Source organism: Argiope bruennichi, chromosome 2 (assembly GCF_947563725.1).
Source record: "Argiope bruennichi chromosome 2, qqArgBrue1.1, whole genome shotgun sequence".
Taxonomy (NCBI): Eukaryota; Metazoa; Arthropoda; class Arachnida; order Araneae; family Araneidae; genus Argiope; species Argiope bruennichi.
The window spans coordinates 6,074,936-6,091,306 of NC_079152.1; the positions used below are offsets into that span (position 1 = coordinate 6,074,936).

General features: G+C 28.2%; 1 protein-coding gene across 1 annotated transcript in view; it reads right to left on the reverse strand.

The window, feature by feature from the left end:
• LOC129961923 (uncharacterized) overlaps nt 1-16,268 on the reverse strand; it is a 39,780-nt gene extending 23,512 nt beyond the window's left edge. Inside the window, exons 1-5 of the mRNA XM_056075560.1 lie at nt 15,878-16,268; nt 11,931-12,071; nt 9,721-9,828; nt 7,110-7,244; nt 3,115-3,206 (exon numbers count right to left, since the gene is read on the reverse strand). Coding sequence (XP_055931535.1) covers nt 3,115-3,206; nt 7,110-7,244; nt 9,721-9,828; nt 11,931-12,071; nt 15,878-15,967 — 566 coding nt within the window. The 5' untranslated portion in view covers nt 15,968-16,268. The remainder of the gene's footprint in view (nt 1-3,114; nt 3,207-7,109; nt 7,245-9,720; nt 9,829-11,930; nt 12,072-15,877) is intronic.
• Nucleotides 16,269-16,371: the final 103 nt, after the last annotated feature.

A 16,371-nucleotide genomic window follows, 5' to 3' on the forward strand; every position in this document is an offset into this window, starting at 1 on the left:
GACTTGTAATGTGATATTTTATTATCAAACATGTTTTAAAATTCTTTATTTTCCTATTCTTTTCTCTTTTTATTTTCTTTTATTTATTTATCTAATTCAATAATAAACAGCCCTTTGCAGCAGTAATCTTTTCTTTTGAAACTGCAAGTTCTAATATAAAAATTATTTGTTTTTGTTTGCCTGATCTAGTCTCAAAGTCAAACTAGTATTTTGTGATATTTTATAATTTGTATGCAACATACAATTCAAAGAACTATGTAATGTAGATAATTAAAAAAAATCATATATAAAATTTTTTATACTTAAGAATTGGTGAGCAGGTGGAAATTACATTCCTTCCCTCCAAAATATGTTAATGCTAAATTTTGTAGCATTAGATCAAATGATCTACCTTGTAGAGCACTAACAGATAAATTCTTCTTTATTATTCAAAGGCATGTTACTTTATAATTAATTAAATAATGTGCAATTTTTAATTTAAATTAGAAATATGCAAGACAAAATATAAAATATTCATTTTTTGTTATATTTTTGTAAACTTATTTGACTGAGCATTAGATATAAAAATATTTTCCTTATTTGTACGCACAAAAATTTAGTTCAAAAGCTAAAATTACTTTTCCAACTTAACATTTTTTCTTATTATTTAAAGAATATATTTAATTATCAAAAATTAAATAAATAGCAAAATTAGAAGTTTGGTCAATGCATCTAGGTAAATAAAATCAATATGACAGGCAAACCAATGAGTCTGTAATAAATAATAAAAATAAAAAACACTAAATCATTATTTTTTCATCTATGATATGATTTTTTATACATCAAAAAGTAATAGGTCATCATATTTACACATCAGATTTATCGACTAAATAAGTTCATTAAATCTTAAACAAAAAGCATATTATGATTTTTTAAAAAAAGTTTTCTGACTGTGTCTGACATCTTCCATATAAAATAAAGACTTACATAAATTCATAGATCTCTACTAATAATAAAGAAGAATATGCATGTGTTGGCGATCTACAATATAGGCTGTTTAACCTAGAATTATAATACCAAATTTGGCATATATATATATACACATTGAAAAATGCACACCTCAGAGAATTTTTCAAAAATTTTAATTATCTGAAAATTAAGCTGAATTTTGACATTTTCCTGCAATGATTTTTGAAAATATAATGGCACAAAAATGAATTTTACCCCATTTAAAAAAAAAATGCCTTTTTTTAATAACCATGGAAATTTTCTTAAGTATTAGCATCCTCCCCCCCCCCCTGATTTCCAACAATAAATTATATTGCTGCCCAGAAATTCAAACTGTTTTCTTCTTTCTCATCAAATACTTAATTGTGTGATTTTCATCCACAATAAAAAAAAGGTAAATAAGAAGGATTCTGTTTAATATCTACGTAGCTTACAAGACAAAAAAGTGATATTCTCATATCACAAAAATTAGAAGATAGATAAGCTGGGCATTTACATTTTTAATAGCACTATGATGTCACGAGATTAATCTCCATTAGAATGACTCATATTGTTATGGATCACCGGGTTCGCTTTGTAGTGGGAACAAACAATAGAACACATTCAGCAGGCCTCAGTAGAAAACAATAACGACGTTTATTTAACACGAAGACACTAACACAAAGGTCACAGATATTTACAGCCAAGACGAACACAGGACAGCACACTACGACAGACAGTAGCCTACAAGTAGTAAGCGAACACAGCACACAAAGTGGCCAGGCAGAATTCACCAGGAGAGGAGATCCTCGGAGCTTCGCTCTACGGTCTCTCCAAAACGGCTGAACTTCTCCACTGTCTCCTCCCTTTAGCTGCACAACTGGCCACTCCACACACAACTTGACGCTGCTTCTACAACAGACAACAGGACTAAGCACACAGTCCAGTTCAACAATAGCTTGGGCTCCACACACGTTGGCACTCCGCCACTGCTTCGCTATCCTCTCGAAGACTCGTTATTTGTCTACGATTCCGATTTGGTTCACTGCAGCTTGAGATTGCCAGCCTTTTATAGCTCCCGGGAGGCGGGCCGAGAATCTTCTAGGCCAATCAGGCGTATCTCGGTTCCTAATGGACGGATCGTTAAAATTCTCGAAGTTTCCAGCATTATATATTCTGTCGCCAATCTCTGGGATCACTGGCTCGGCACCTGAGCAGCATCCAATACAGATGATTGTAAATCAGTCTTTCTGGTGATAGAACTAACCGTGCTGGGAAGCAACTTTACAGGCTGGTTGAATTACATACATGGAGTTATATGTAAATTACTTATCTTAAATAAAATATAATCAATATGTCTGGCAAACCAGTTGGTCACCTAAGACAATTAGTGCTTAGTAAAATGTCAGATTATAATTATGTTACACCCATGGCCTTCAGTATCAATTTTACCTCTAGTGTACTAAATTATTTTAAGGAATGATTTTTTTTTTTTTTTTGCACTTGTTACTACTGTTTTTATGTTTATATACATAAAATACATTATATACATTCTTATAAAAATTTTAAACAGGTCTTTACTAAATTCATATTGCATTCACAATTAATTTAACTTCTCATTATTATTTGATCTTAAATTACCAATTTTTAAAAATTTATAGGGGTGCTTCAATGATTTTAAGATATGTCATAAATTCACAGGTTATAATTGAACAAGAAATAATTAGATTTTTAAACATATACTCTCTTATTTATTAATCAATAAATGAACATGTAGTGTACATAAAAAACTATAATAAAAATAGTCATTTATGAATTAACATGCAGTATGGAGAATTCACACTTTAAAATGCAATTTCTTTCAATAAAAAAATGAATTTATAAACATAATTTGAAATATTGAATCAATTTATTTCAAATGACATTAATATTTACACTTTCAGAATTTATAAATTTCAGCATGGAAAATACAAGTTACATATAAGTTTAAGTTTATATACTGATCAGGGAATACTGTAATATTAATTTAATGCAAAGTGATTATACTATCATCACATTCATTACATCACACTATTTAACAATAAAATTTTTTAGTTATAAGATGAAAATTCCAAAAACATTCATAATATTTAAGAGAATATATCTAACCTGCTATTGTGGAAAACACATCCAGCTGTGACAGATGAGCTCAACTGACACACATGCAACAAACGATTGGCAATTGCTATAACATGAGAATTCTGAAAAATGAATTAGGTTTCATCTAGCAATCTCTGTAGATAATACATTTTTTTTTTTTTGTACTCACAAGAATTATAATAATAATTCTGTAAATATCAATTAAAATTAACTTTGATTTGTTTCATAAATAATAAAAGATTTTTATAATACTTTTGATTAATAGATTAAAGGGAACAGTAGAAAATTTTACACATCTCAACGAATGTAACACAAATTAATATAAATTGCATTATTTCATGCTCGAAGAAATGAAATTTTATATTATATTTTTCCACTCACTTCATTCAAACATTTTGCCCACTCGTGAATTGTGGTTGACAGAGCTCTTCCCATTTTGTTTTTTAAATATTCTCAGAACTTAACACATTGACTACCGTGCAGAATTTCTTACAATACAATTCATATGGGCCTGACAGTCACTAGTGGCCCATGGCAATCAACATGTTAAATATTAATTAATCCATTTAATTAAAATTTACTGTCATATTAGAGGCTCTCCAATTCTGGGGGAGAGAACCTCAAACATAGAGAAGAGGAGCTTCCAGCATGGTAATTGGTTCGTGTTGCCCTGGTGGGTACAAAAATGTTGTGGGATGAGCTACCCTCTTCCAATGATGGATGTCCCTGCCACCTGTGGGAGAGATTGTAATGCCTTATTAGCACAAGATATTGCACAATATCTTGTGCTAAAAAGGCATTACAATATATCTCCACAATATTGTCCGATATTCTGAATGCCAGCCAACCTTGAGTAGATATCATAACGAAGTTGTTGGGTATTTTGTGCTAACAGAGAGTGAACGGTAATGACCACCTTTAGGAGTCAACTATAGTTGCTGTCACTGTGTTCCAGTCATTCAGATTTATCCACATTCCTTGAGTAGAGGAGGAGCCTCTCATGGTTATCATAGGAGAGGCATCATTTGATAGTGAATTTATGAAAAAAATATAATTTCAAGATTCTATAAAATTTTAAATAATGCATTGTAAATTAAACACTAAAAAGGAACTACTTTTTTTTTTTAGTTCATGAACAAAAGTATGCTTTTTAAACTATTTTTATTCATTACTATATCATTTTAAGATTCACTTTTATTAAATTAGTTGAAAATTATAGTTTTAAGAATCTCAGGTACATAAAAAAAGACTGTTGATGACAAAAATCCTCTTATTGATAGGGGTTAGGGCTATTGCCCAAAATCATTGGTGGAAGTGACTTAAAAAATTTAATTGATAAGCTGAATAACTAATCCCCAACAAAGAAGTAGCTCCAATTACCTGAAAAAAAAAAAGATAACAGGAGTTTGGATGGATAATCAGACACCAACAAAAGACTTGAAAATAAAACTTTTTTTTTATTCGTTGAAGTAGTCCAGCATCATTCCAAAAACTAATGCTTTCATTAGTTCCAACACTACTAGAGGTTGAAAACAATTTACCATCCAGATATTTTGAAAAAAAAAAAAATACTTTTTGAATTATATGTTTAGGATTTCCTTTGTTTGTGCAGAAAAACAGCCTAATTAAATGGCACTAGGCACAGCAGCAAATGTTAAAATGAACATAAAATTCACCACTATGACCAAAAATAGTGAATGGAACTGTAAAATGCATGTTTGTTTGTTTTTAATCTGCCCCTGGTGTTTTAAATTTTAAAACTATTAAGTAAATTATTATTTATAATTCTTTTATTTTATCATTATTTTATTACAGATTTTATCAACAAGTTCTAATACCCCCCCCCTTTTTGTCAAAGCATTGAATTACAAATTATTTTTTAGTTTCCCGTCTCTTTTTAATCCACATTAAAAATAAACAAAAAAAAAAAAAAAAAAAAATGTTTTTTGAGTAATTGGCCCAGCACTTGAAAATTATACTAGTGATTTTTTTTTTCTTTCAGGTTATTTTTCCAAATGGTTTAATTTCGAAAAACTGAGATTTTCTTCATTTTGATAGCTTTATCTGGAATTATATTTTTACAGAATATTGGCCATTTCACTTATACAATTCAACCATCCTCAATTTGTTTACCAGCTGCAGCTAAATATTCAATATTTGCATTGACAAATAAACTGCAAAGCCAGATTTTTAAACTAAAACATTCTTTTAATGTCTTAATACCGTTATCCTTTTTAACTCGATCGTATTTCATGGTAGCAGAAAGGAAGTGCAAATATAATTTATTTTTATCCTACAAATTCCTTTCTGTATCAGACTAGTCCAAAAATCTGATGTTATTAGTCACTTTTAAAAACTTGGTAAGATTTGTCATGATAATTTATCATATATTTAAGCTCATGCGACTTGGACATTTGGATCAACTTATCAAAACTATCCACTTGTTCCTGATCTCATGTAAATCACAGGCATGAGTAAATAATGTAATTTTTTTCCACAGACTAATCCTTAACAGCTGTGCTTAGGAAAGTCTCCTTTTGCCAATTTTGTTTAACATTGAAGTCAACATTATCCCTGCTCTAGATTGTAACTTAGCAATACAACAATTCTCTTTACTCTGTCCCTTTGACTAGAAAATCCACTGAAATGTACTTATCTCCTGCACACTAGAAGACATAAAATGTCTCCTCTGATTTCACTCACAATTTTCAGCTTAAATGAATAAAATTATAAATAAATATATTATAATGTCCCCTTTATAAATAAATATAATTACTTATTGTATATTCTTGACACAAAATTATTATTTTATAAACATGCTTTCAACAAAACCCAGAAACAGAGATTTAAACTCCATAGCTTAATTTTTTGTAAGAGTAAGCTGGCAATGAGTCATATGACCACTAAAGAGACACTCCACTAATTAACTACTAACTTTTAAAAATTAGAGTATTCCACTAACTTTTAAAAATTAGAGTCAATTGTTCCTAATAAAAATAATTTCTTGAAGGTAGTGACATCATATCCAGTCTCTGGCTTAAAAAAAAAAAATCTGGAAAAGAAATTTTGAACAAATTTTTATTATTCAGAAACTAATCTCTAATCTCTTCATTTGTATAGAAAATGAAGAAAAAAAAATTTTTTTTTAATTCTCAGTTAAAGGGTTAAGAACAAGCTTTTATTTTACAAATCAATTCTTCGACCCATAATGTTATATGAATCTCCAATGTGAAGAACATCTCTAAAAAAAACCTCAAAAAATTGCAAGCTAATCCAATTAGAGAATTATTGAAAATTCTAGATGCTAATTTGGAGTATGTCAGAAAACTATATACTGTTCTCAAAATTTACCCTATTTTGAACCATATGCAAAAGCTTTTATTTATTTATCTGAAAAATACCCCAGATTTGCAACAAATTATTAAAATCACCTGTATATGGTCCATCTATTCCAAGTTCTTACAAGAGACATACTTACTCAAGTATCTGAGAACTTTCCAGCAGTCAAAAGATCCCAGAATTTGAGCACAACCAATGCAAACCTGAATCCAGTTATAATTCAAAATCATGCATATTTAGACAGCCAATAAATTGCTACATTGAACAAATTTTTTTCTGAAATCGTATGTAGCTCTACATAGCATCCACCTACAATTTCTCCCAAATCTACACCACAAAAAAATTATATTTTTCAATAATGAAGTAATAATGAAAAATTTACGGAAAAGTTTAAATGCTGAGAAATTAAACTTTTTGATATAATCTAAACTTTTTTGATATAATAGTCTTTTAGAGATTATATTTATTTTAAATATTCTTAACAGTTTTGCTCCATATAATTTTGAAAGGAAGGATTTTCATTAGCTTTGCAATTCAAATTTGTTATTTAAACATTACTTCAATATATATACATATTCACTAAAAAAATACAATTTCTACACATCCCAAGTAACAAAAAAAGATGAAAATAAAATATTAATAAAAGTCTTTTGGTAGATAATTACTTTTTTGTAAGATTTTAGTGGCAAAGCATTCATAGAGAGTTGAAGAACGTTACCAAAACATTGTGACAGAGTAATGTAACGTGACCATGCTAATTCCATCCGACTTAAAAATTCGTCACGGTTGTTATCACAAGCCTAAAATATAAATTTGTTAAAGTGAAATTAGAATTTTTTATAAAAATAAAATTATCAGTTATGATCATCAAAATAAAATTCTTTTATTTGAAAAAAATTAATGAAAAAATTCAGAAATATTGTAAACTATCACTATGGCATATAGTATATTAACTATACATTACCATGTGCAGGATGACCTTAGTAGGTACAAGACCAAATTATAATGAATTTTAGTCAACATTTTTGAAAAATAATTTAAAAATTTATAATTAAGGAAAATTTACAAGATGGTATTTTTGTTTTGTACTGTGTTTGAATTGTGGGTATCTTCTTATCATACACTTCATACAGCTCCACAATATCTTGACATACCAAATTTCATTTACACAAATTTTTACATTAAATAGTGTTCATGTGATAATGATGGAAAAGCATAAAAACTTTTAACAGATTTTATCTGAATTTGATGTGCATGTGCAATTTTTTTTATTTTTTTAAAAATTTTTTTTAGCTTATTGTACTGCTCAATTAGATACATGGATTTCCTTTCATGAGTAAAAATTGTAGATTTCATTTGGTAGAGATCTATAATTTTCAGGATTATGATAGGATACCAAAATTTATTTGTCTATTTCTTTGAACGTTTTAGTTGCAATGTTCATGAATAGACAGAGAACAATGTTTCATTAGTTTTATTTAAATTTATTTATTTATTTAGAAATATGGATGCTTTAAAAATGCAAGATAAAGTTTTTTATTGATTAGATATTTTCTCTTTGCATATAAATACAAAAGAAAACAGAGCTAAATATTTATAAAAAATAGCTCTCTTAACTACATTTTGGAAATGGTGTCCTGGGCATTTTCCCTGCCTTTCCCAATCCAATCATGCCACAGAACTGAATAGAGTGCTGACTGCATTCTGACACCTATTCCTTAGAAGCAAATGCCTATTGTGAGCAACTGATTTAGTCAACGAAAGAAGCGGAGCACAGATATCCAAATGTGAGAAATACAAAGTATTATGAAGAATAACTTCAAAAAATTTAAAAACAAATTCTTGGAATCTGAAGGAAATGTCCCTTTCATATATTAGGTATACACAATATTTTACTTAATGGAATAATAGTATATATAACAAATAGATAAAATACTAATTTGTAAATCAAAAACAATTAAAAAAAAAACAGTTCATCTTTTTCTCTTAGTAAAATAAAATCCTTAAATCAGGTTCATTAATAAATCAAGAGTAAAATAACATTTTTAAATATGGTATAAAAGGAAATACATGCAGCATAATCTTCTTGAAAGCTACTGCAGATTACAGTCAGCATATGGGTACAGTTGATTTAACTTATCTATATAGGAAATATATTATTGGAATTAATTTAAATAAATGGTAATTTAGTGTTTCATAAACACCATTGTAACACATATATCATTGTTTATCCCAAAAGAAGAATATATATGAATGTCGGGAGAAAACTGTAATAATAATCAATCATTTACTACTACTAAAAGCAAATGTGTATGTATATGCTTGATGTTTAATTGGATTGAGTATTAACACAAGAATTATTAAATCTCTTGCATATATGCATTGGCGGGTAGGAATGCAGATTTTTTTTTTAACTTTTAATATGAATTAATCAAAAATAAAAGGTAATTTCTGTATTTTTAGGTGATACATTCCAAAATTATTGTCACAACTTTTAAATATATTTCATCATCTCAAAACTGTATTCAAAAAATTATTTTTTTAATGATATAAATTTAAATGCCATACAATTTTTACCACAATTTTAACAATTTTTTAATAGAATTTTTAGACATAATTGGCAAAAATTTTTCACTACTGAAATGAAAGTCAAACTTATTTTGTTGTTTTATCAAACTTTTAAATCATGTTTTCCTACCAATGAAAAAGTTTACTATATTTAAAATATTTTCAGTCAGAAATTTCATTTCACAAAGGTAATTAGCATCTTTATAGTTTATAGAATGGGTGTTAGATTAGAACTGAAAACATCATCAACATCGTCATGCTACATTTAAGATGGATAATTTAAGTTCAACTGTTAAAAAAAAATTGCTTAGAGGAGTCACATTTCCATTTTCAGAAGCATATTTGTTTCAAATTTGGTACACCTAGAATTATCAGTTTGGCTGGAAAATTATTGACAGACATATACTCATGCCTGATCAAAATAAATAAAATATTTATAAAACACAAAGTAAAAAAGCTGAATGACTAACTTTTTAATAAAAATTTATAAAAAAATTTTAGAATTTTTTCAACTTTCTAACAGAAATATTCAAAATCTAAATAACTTATAATATATATATATATATATATATATATATATATATATATATATATATATAATTATAAGTATCTCACAGATAAAAATCACTTTGGAAAGCAAAATAAATGTTTCAAATGTTCACTTACAAATAAATCATTGAAATAAAATCGGAATAAAAGAAAATATACCTTGAGAACATTATTAATACTGCCATGGTAAAAGCAAAATATTCCACATAAAAATGAGAGCTGATCTTTCAGTACATTTGAGCTTATATCAGAATTTGCACCAAGAACCTAAATCATATAAAAAAAATTGTTTAAGGCAATTTTACATTTAGGACATTATTTTTATTGTATACATAAAAGAAGTATATTTATCCAATGTTCATAGTTCAGTAATCAATAAATAATTAAGATTCTTACTAATATGATTCTAATTTTATAAGAATAAAATAAGATCTTATTTTGTTTTTTTAAGCAAATATCCAGAGAAATAACACTATTATGAAAGTTTTTTTCTTTATAATATATACATTTTTACTTTATTTGTTTTATTTCGGTAAAAAATATTGAAATAAAATATTGATAATAAAATCTTATAACATTTATAACAATGAATAATAAATTAAAAATTGAAAACCAGAGAAGAAATAAAGTTTTTTTAAAGAAAAATTTACATTACCCAAACAATACCATAAAAAGCAAACAATTTACAAGTGTGTGGTAAATCCAAAATTTTAAAAATTGTTTTTATTGCATTTATTTTAGATTGTGCCTTATTTCGTTACAAACACTGTGTCAATTTTTACAGTATGTCAAATTTTCATGAATAATGAATGCAATCCTTTCATTATGAATCAAATAAGATAAATCAAGGTCCATGCAGAGATGTAGACATTAAATGTAGTTTAAATGGCAGATGAAACAGTGGAATTCACATATATTCACCTTTTTTTCTCCCTGGGAATGAATTTTCAATAGAAAAGTAATTTTTGTGCATCAAATAAAAGTTCTTTATATGGAGCAATAAAAATTGGATAAGATATATGTATATTCATTAAAATCAAAAACTGATTAATTTTCTTCATAAGTTAGAATATCAATTAAATAAGAAAGGGAGAGAAATCCGTTTTCATCAACTTTTACTACTGCAGAATTTTTTGGAAGCTGTTAAAGAAAGGGTTGAAGAATAACATGTAATTCTTATCTTCTATTCTATGAATCCCTTTCTTAACATGTCTTATCTTAAATCTCTTTATAACATGAGATTTTTTCTAATGATTTCAATTTAGTTTGAGGTTCTTTTTAATGGAGACTCAAATGGAAACTTTAAAGAGTGAAAGAGAAACGTAGCTAATACAAGATGTACAGAGATGGATGAAAAATAAAGTTTTTTTTAAAAAAAACTTGAAATAAAATGTGAAATTTAGACATCAACAGGCCATCAGTTTTGAAAAATTGCAATTTGTACACTCATAATTTTTGTTAAATATTTTAATTTCTTTAAGTCCCCTTTAACCTAAAAAAGAAAGAGAACCCTTATATTGACAATGGAAACAGTTTTGACCATATAATGTTGTCTAGCAAAGGACCTGAGAAAGAACCTGTGGAACCTTCATTGACAAGATTTTGACTCTGGCCAAGAAGTGGATTGCAATGATATTGATAAGCTGGTGGAAGAACATAACCAGAATTAAAAAAAGATCTTATGGAGCTGCAGACTATGTCATAATAAAAAGCAACAGATGAGACACAGCCAGGAAGGGAAGAAATAACAGACATAAAAACCTTTCAGTGAAACAAGGGAAATGTTGAAAGCATAGGAAATTGCTGCATTAGAAGCATACCCTAATAAGGCAATAGCTAAGCCCACTACAAATTCATTTAACAATAATATTGTGCCTGAATTTTGCCAGATTTTGAATCATAGTCAAAAACATTTTTTTTTTTTTTTTGTAAAGAAAATATGTACATAATAAATTATATATATATTGGAAAAGACAGAAAAAAAATTAAACTATTTTGTATGGATTCATATGGATAAAACTGCTTCACTTAATAAGTGTTTCATATTATGAATACGATTCGGGAACGGATTATGCTCATTAAATGAGGTTCCTTTGTAATCTTTTTTCATCTGTCTAGTTTCTCACAGTTTTAAGTTATGTTTAGAGGAATATAAATGGGTGGACAGAGAAGCTTTACATAGATTTATTTCATTCAAATTTCATAGTTAATCTCTAAATTTGTTAAAAGGATGACATTTTAAATTTAATAATTGTAATGCATTACATTTTTAAATTATCATATTTGATTTCCATAATACTTTTTATATCTCTTGTATGAGAAAGTAAAAATGAAACAATCTATTTTAAATAATTAGTATTTATACTCACCAATAAATAATTACCTGACCATAGAAATGCAAACTTGCCTTGATCCAATACAATAATTGATGGTGTAGAAAATGCAGATTTTAAAAACTTGGCAACACCAACAAGTTGGCAACACAAAAAGTAACGATGACTTTCTGATGCCTGGAATATGCAAGTTAATATACACTTTTTAAAATTGGAATAAATATTGTTTGTCTTACAAGATGATAACTTTAATATGGTAATAGAGATCCTAAAAAAACATTCATCAAAAGAGAAATAATGGTAATTATTTCTTTTTTATGAATGTTTTTTATTATTAGATATTTTATTAGTTATAAATATTAATCAATACTTTATAGTTATACATACATCATCACTTTCATACATTTCAGAAATTACTACAGGGATATATTTTACATATGCAGAATACATTTTTAATTTTCTTAAATTTTCCTTAATCTGTACGCACATAGTTTACATTATTTCAATATTACTTTTTTTTTTTCACTTTAAAAATATTGTTTCAGTAATTGCTTCTAATCAATACAATTTATTTAAAATTTTCAGCAACAAAAACAGTATTAAAAAGTTGTATTTTTATTCAAGGTATTTCAAATTCAGGTAAAAATTATTATAAAAATACCTTGAAAATTTTTAAATAATCAATGGCATTGTAAATTTTAAGTCACAGGAATAAATAGTGAGTGAAATTACCAAACCAAAAATTGTATTGAACCAAGTAAATAAAACGGTAAAAGTTACTTTTAGTGTGCACCCAGCTGCGCCAACAATGCCAAGTCGCCAATAAAGATGGCGGACAAAATAAACAAATACTTCCGCGGAACAGTTACGGTTACTATTTCCCGCCATCTAATTAGAACTTTTTACTGATAAGTATTTTTTTTTTTCATACTGCCCGGTGCCTTCTACAGATGCCTTCGGCATCTGTAGAAGGCACCGGGCAGAATTTTTTAACTTTAAAAAAACATCCTACGGCTTCGCTAGCAGCGGGAACCTAGTAGCTTCGCTAGCACATTGAACATAAGGACTGTGTGGATAACATGAACTGTACATAATCAATTGAATAGAAAGAATGAAGGATGTTGTACGAACGGATTTCAGAGGAAATTCTGCCCGGTGCCTTCTACAGATGCCTTCGGCATCTGTAGAAGGCACCGGGCAGAATTTTTTAACTTAAAAAAAACATCCTACGGCTTCGCTAGCAGCGGGAGCGGGAACCTAGTAGCTTCGCTAGCACATTGAACATAAAGACTGTGTGGAAAACAGAAACAGTACATAACCAAGAGAAAAGAAAAAACGGAGAAATAAGCAATCGGAACATTCTCCATACAAAATTTCAAACAAACATACTTTCCCCACCTTCATCAACTTGTAAAAGAATATATTCCACTCACCTTCCATCCATTCTGCCGGTTCGATATCAAACCATTCTCAATACAAAATTTCAAACAAGAATCCTTTCCTAATTTCATTAACTCGTAAAATATATATGTACGCATATTTACCTCGCTCTTCATCCATTCTACAGGTTCGAAATAATCCCGACATAACAAATTATGAAGGGAACCAACTGTTATAACACCAAAAGAATTACGAGAACTGCGAAGAATTCCATTTGCAGCTGTCTTTGAAAGTGAGAATGCAGACGATTTTTTTAAAGCGAATACTGACAATTAAAAATTGCAAAAGAATAAATATTTTCTGTTCGTATTCACATTAAAAAAAGAAAGAAGAAAATAACTTTTAATTATAAGCTTAAATTTCTTTATAATAAAGAACAAAAGTAAAATCTTTAATTGATATTTTTTTAATATTTTTAATTTAACATTTTTCATAATTTAATTGTAGTTTAAGTACAACTCAACCATTGCAAAAAGTAGTAAACAAAACAGCAGTACGGTTGCTATAAGAGGGATCCGATGGGTTGCAATATTGGCGACAAACAGCTGGTGCACACTAATCTTCACTCAGGCCAATAAAACAATGAATAAATAAGTCATAAATTTTTAATTAAAGAAATTAAGTTATGCAACACCATTCTTATCAAAAAATAATATTGCACTCATATCACAACAACATAACTTTATTTTTGATAGAAAGCAACAATTGGATATATACAGTGGCTCCCAAAATTGAGTATACACTATACTCTTTCTTCTTTAATTTTATTCTTTTTGATCTTAACATTCCTATTTATGGCTAATATTTATAAGAACGACAAAATATACATTAACAAAAGTATTAGGCTAAAAAACAAAATGGAGGAATCAATAATATTTTTATTACAGTAATTTTTATGTCAAAGTTGCAAATTCCAAAGTCACAAAATTGAGTATACACCTTATAAAATATGCGACTTGACTACCATTATTTATTTCCAAATGAATAAGTAAAATAGTTTTGTTACTTTAAATAGCAATCATTGATTTCCAAGCAAAAACAAACCTTTTTGGTTATCATAATGAGCTCCAGAAATGAAACAAATGTTGAAATTCAGAAACTTGTTATTCGATTGTCTGAAGATGGTAAATCTCTACGAGAAATTGCAAGGGAAATTCAACGCAGTCACTGATGCATTCAAAAAATTATCCAGAAGTATAAAATGCATGGACAAATTGCTAATAAACTTGGAAGAGGAAGAAAAGAAATCCTCAGTGCCACGACCAAGAGAAGAGTTATTCGAGAGGTAGCAAACAATCCTAAGATGAGTGCAACAAAAATTGCTTCATCTACTTCAAGAACAATTGGAAAGTGTGTTTCTGCAGAAACAATTCAAAGAGTAATTTGAAAAGCAAATTATAATGGTTCCGTATCCAGAACAAAACCATTCATTTCCAAAGTAAATCGAGATAAAAGAATTTCATTTGCTAAAAGTCATATTTTAAAGCCTCCTGACTTCTGGAATCAAGTAACATTCAGTGACGAAAGTAAGTTCAAAGTTTTGGTAGTGATGGTCGATGTTATGTCTGGAAAAAGCCCAATTCTGAACTTCTTCCTAAAAACACCAATTCTTCTGTCAAGCATGGAGGTGGTTCAATTCTTGTATGGGGCTGTATGTCTGTGAAAGGAGTGGGAAATTAAGTTTTCATTGATGGAATCATGGATAAAATTAAATATTTGGATATGTTGAAGAACAATTTAAAACAAAGTGCCCAGAATTTGGGTTTAGGGTCAAGTTTTCTGTTTCAACAAAATAATGACCTGAAACATACAGCTAAAATAGTTAAGTTATGGTTGTTGTATAGTTGTAAAATGCAATTACACACCCCTCCTCAATCTCCGGATCTCAATGTTATTGAAAATTTGTGGGCACAATTAGGAAAATCAGTTCAAAAACACGATATTAGGGACAAGGAACACTTAAAAAGAGTATTACAAGAAGAGTGATCGAAAATATCCGGCGAAACAACTCAAACTCTTGTCAACTCAATGCCATACCGTTTACAAGCTGCTCTAAATGCAAAAGGATATGTAACAAAATATTAATTTATCTTTTTCTCTTTTTGTTGACAAATGTTGCTAGATGTATACTCAATTTTGCGACTTTGGAATTTGTAACTTTGACATAAAAATTACTGTAATAAAAATATTATTGATTCCACTGTTTTATTTTTTAGACTAATACTTTTGTTAATGTATATTTTGTCGTCCTTATAAATATTAGTCATAAATAGGAATGTTAAGATCAAAAAGAATAAAATTAAAGAAGAAAGAGTATAGTGTACACTCAATTTTGGGAGCCACTGTATTTGTTTATGTGCCTCGTTAGTATTTAATAGTCATAAACTCATAATAACAGTTTCTAACATATACATAAGGTAATTAGATGTCAATCAGCCTTATACTGATTTCAAGATATATATTGCAATGCTCTTTCGGAATAATTTTTTATTTTTGCTACATTCGATTATAGATTTTTAATAAAAAATTACTATTAAGATTACCTGCACCGGGAAAAAATATATAATGGCATCTTTGGGGTCATCTTCATCCTCCTTACAATATACAGTATCGTAAACAAAAAATAAATTCATACTTTATGAATACGAAACAGAAAGCAATTCATACAATATATATATATTTCGTATAGATTACACTTTCTTAGGTTTAAATGATTTCATATCATTATTTTTTGAATTAGCACTAAATTATTCTTGAATAGAAATAGGATTATAATCTTAAGAAATTATGAATCACATTAAACGGGCTACATATTTCATCAAATTAACTATTAACAGAACTGAACTGAATCGACAAACATTAACAATATCAATTTAATTGTAATGGGACCAACATCCACCAAAAGAAAATTTTATCCAAACAAAATAAACAAACAGAACATGTGACAAATTGTGAGCTATTACGTCATCAATAATAATCAGACGGTTAACAGTTTTATAGCTTGCAGCTTAGCCACCAAATTTAATTCTTTTTATCC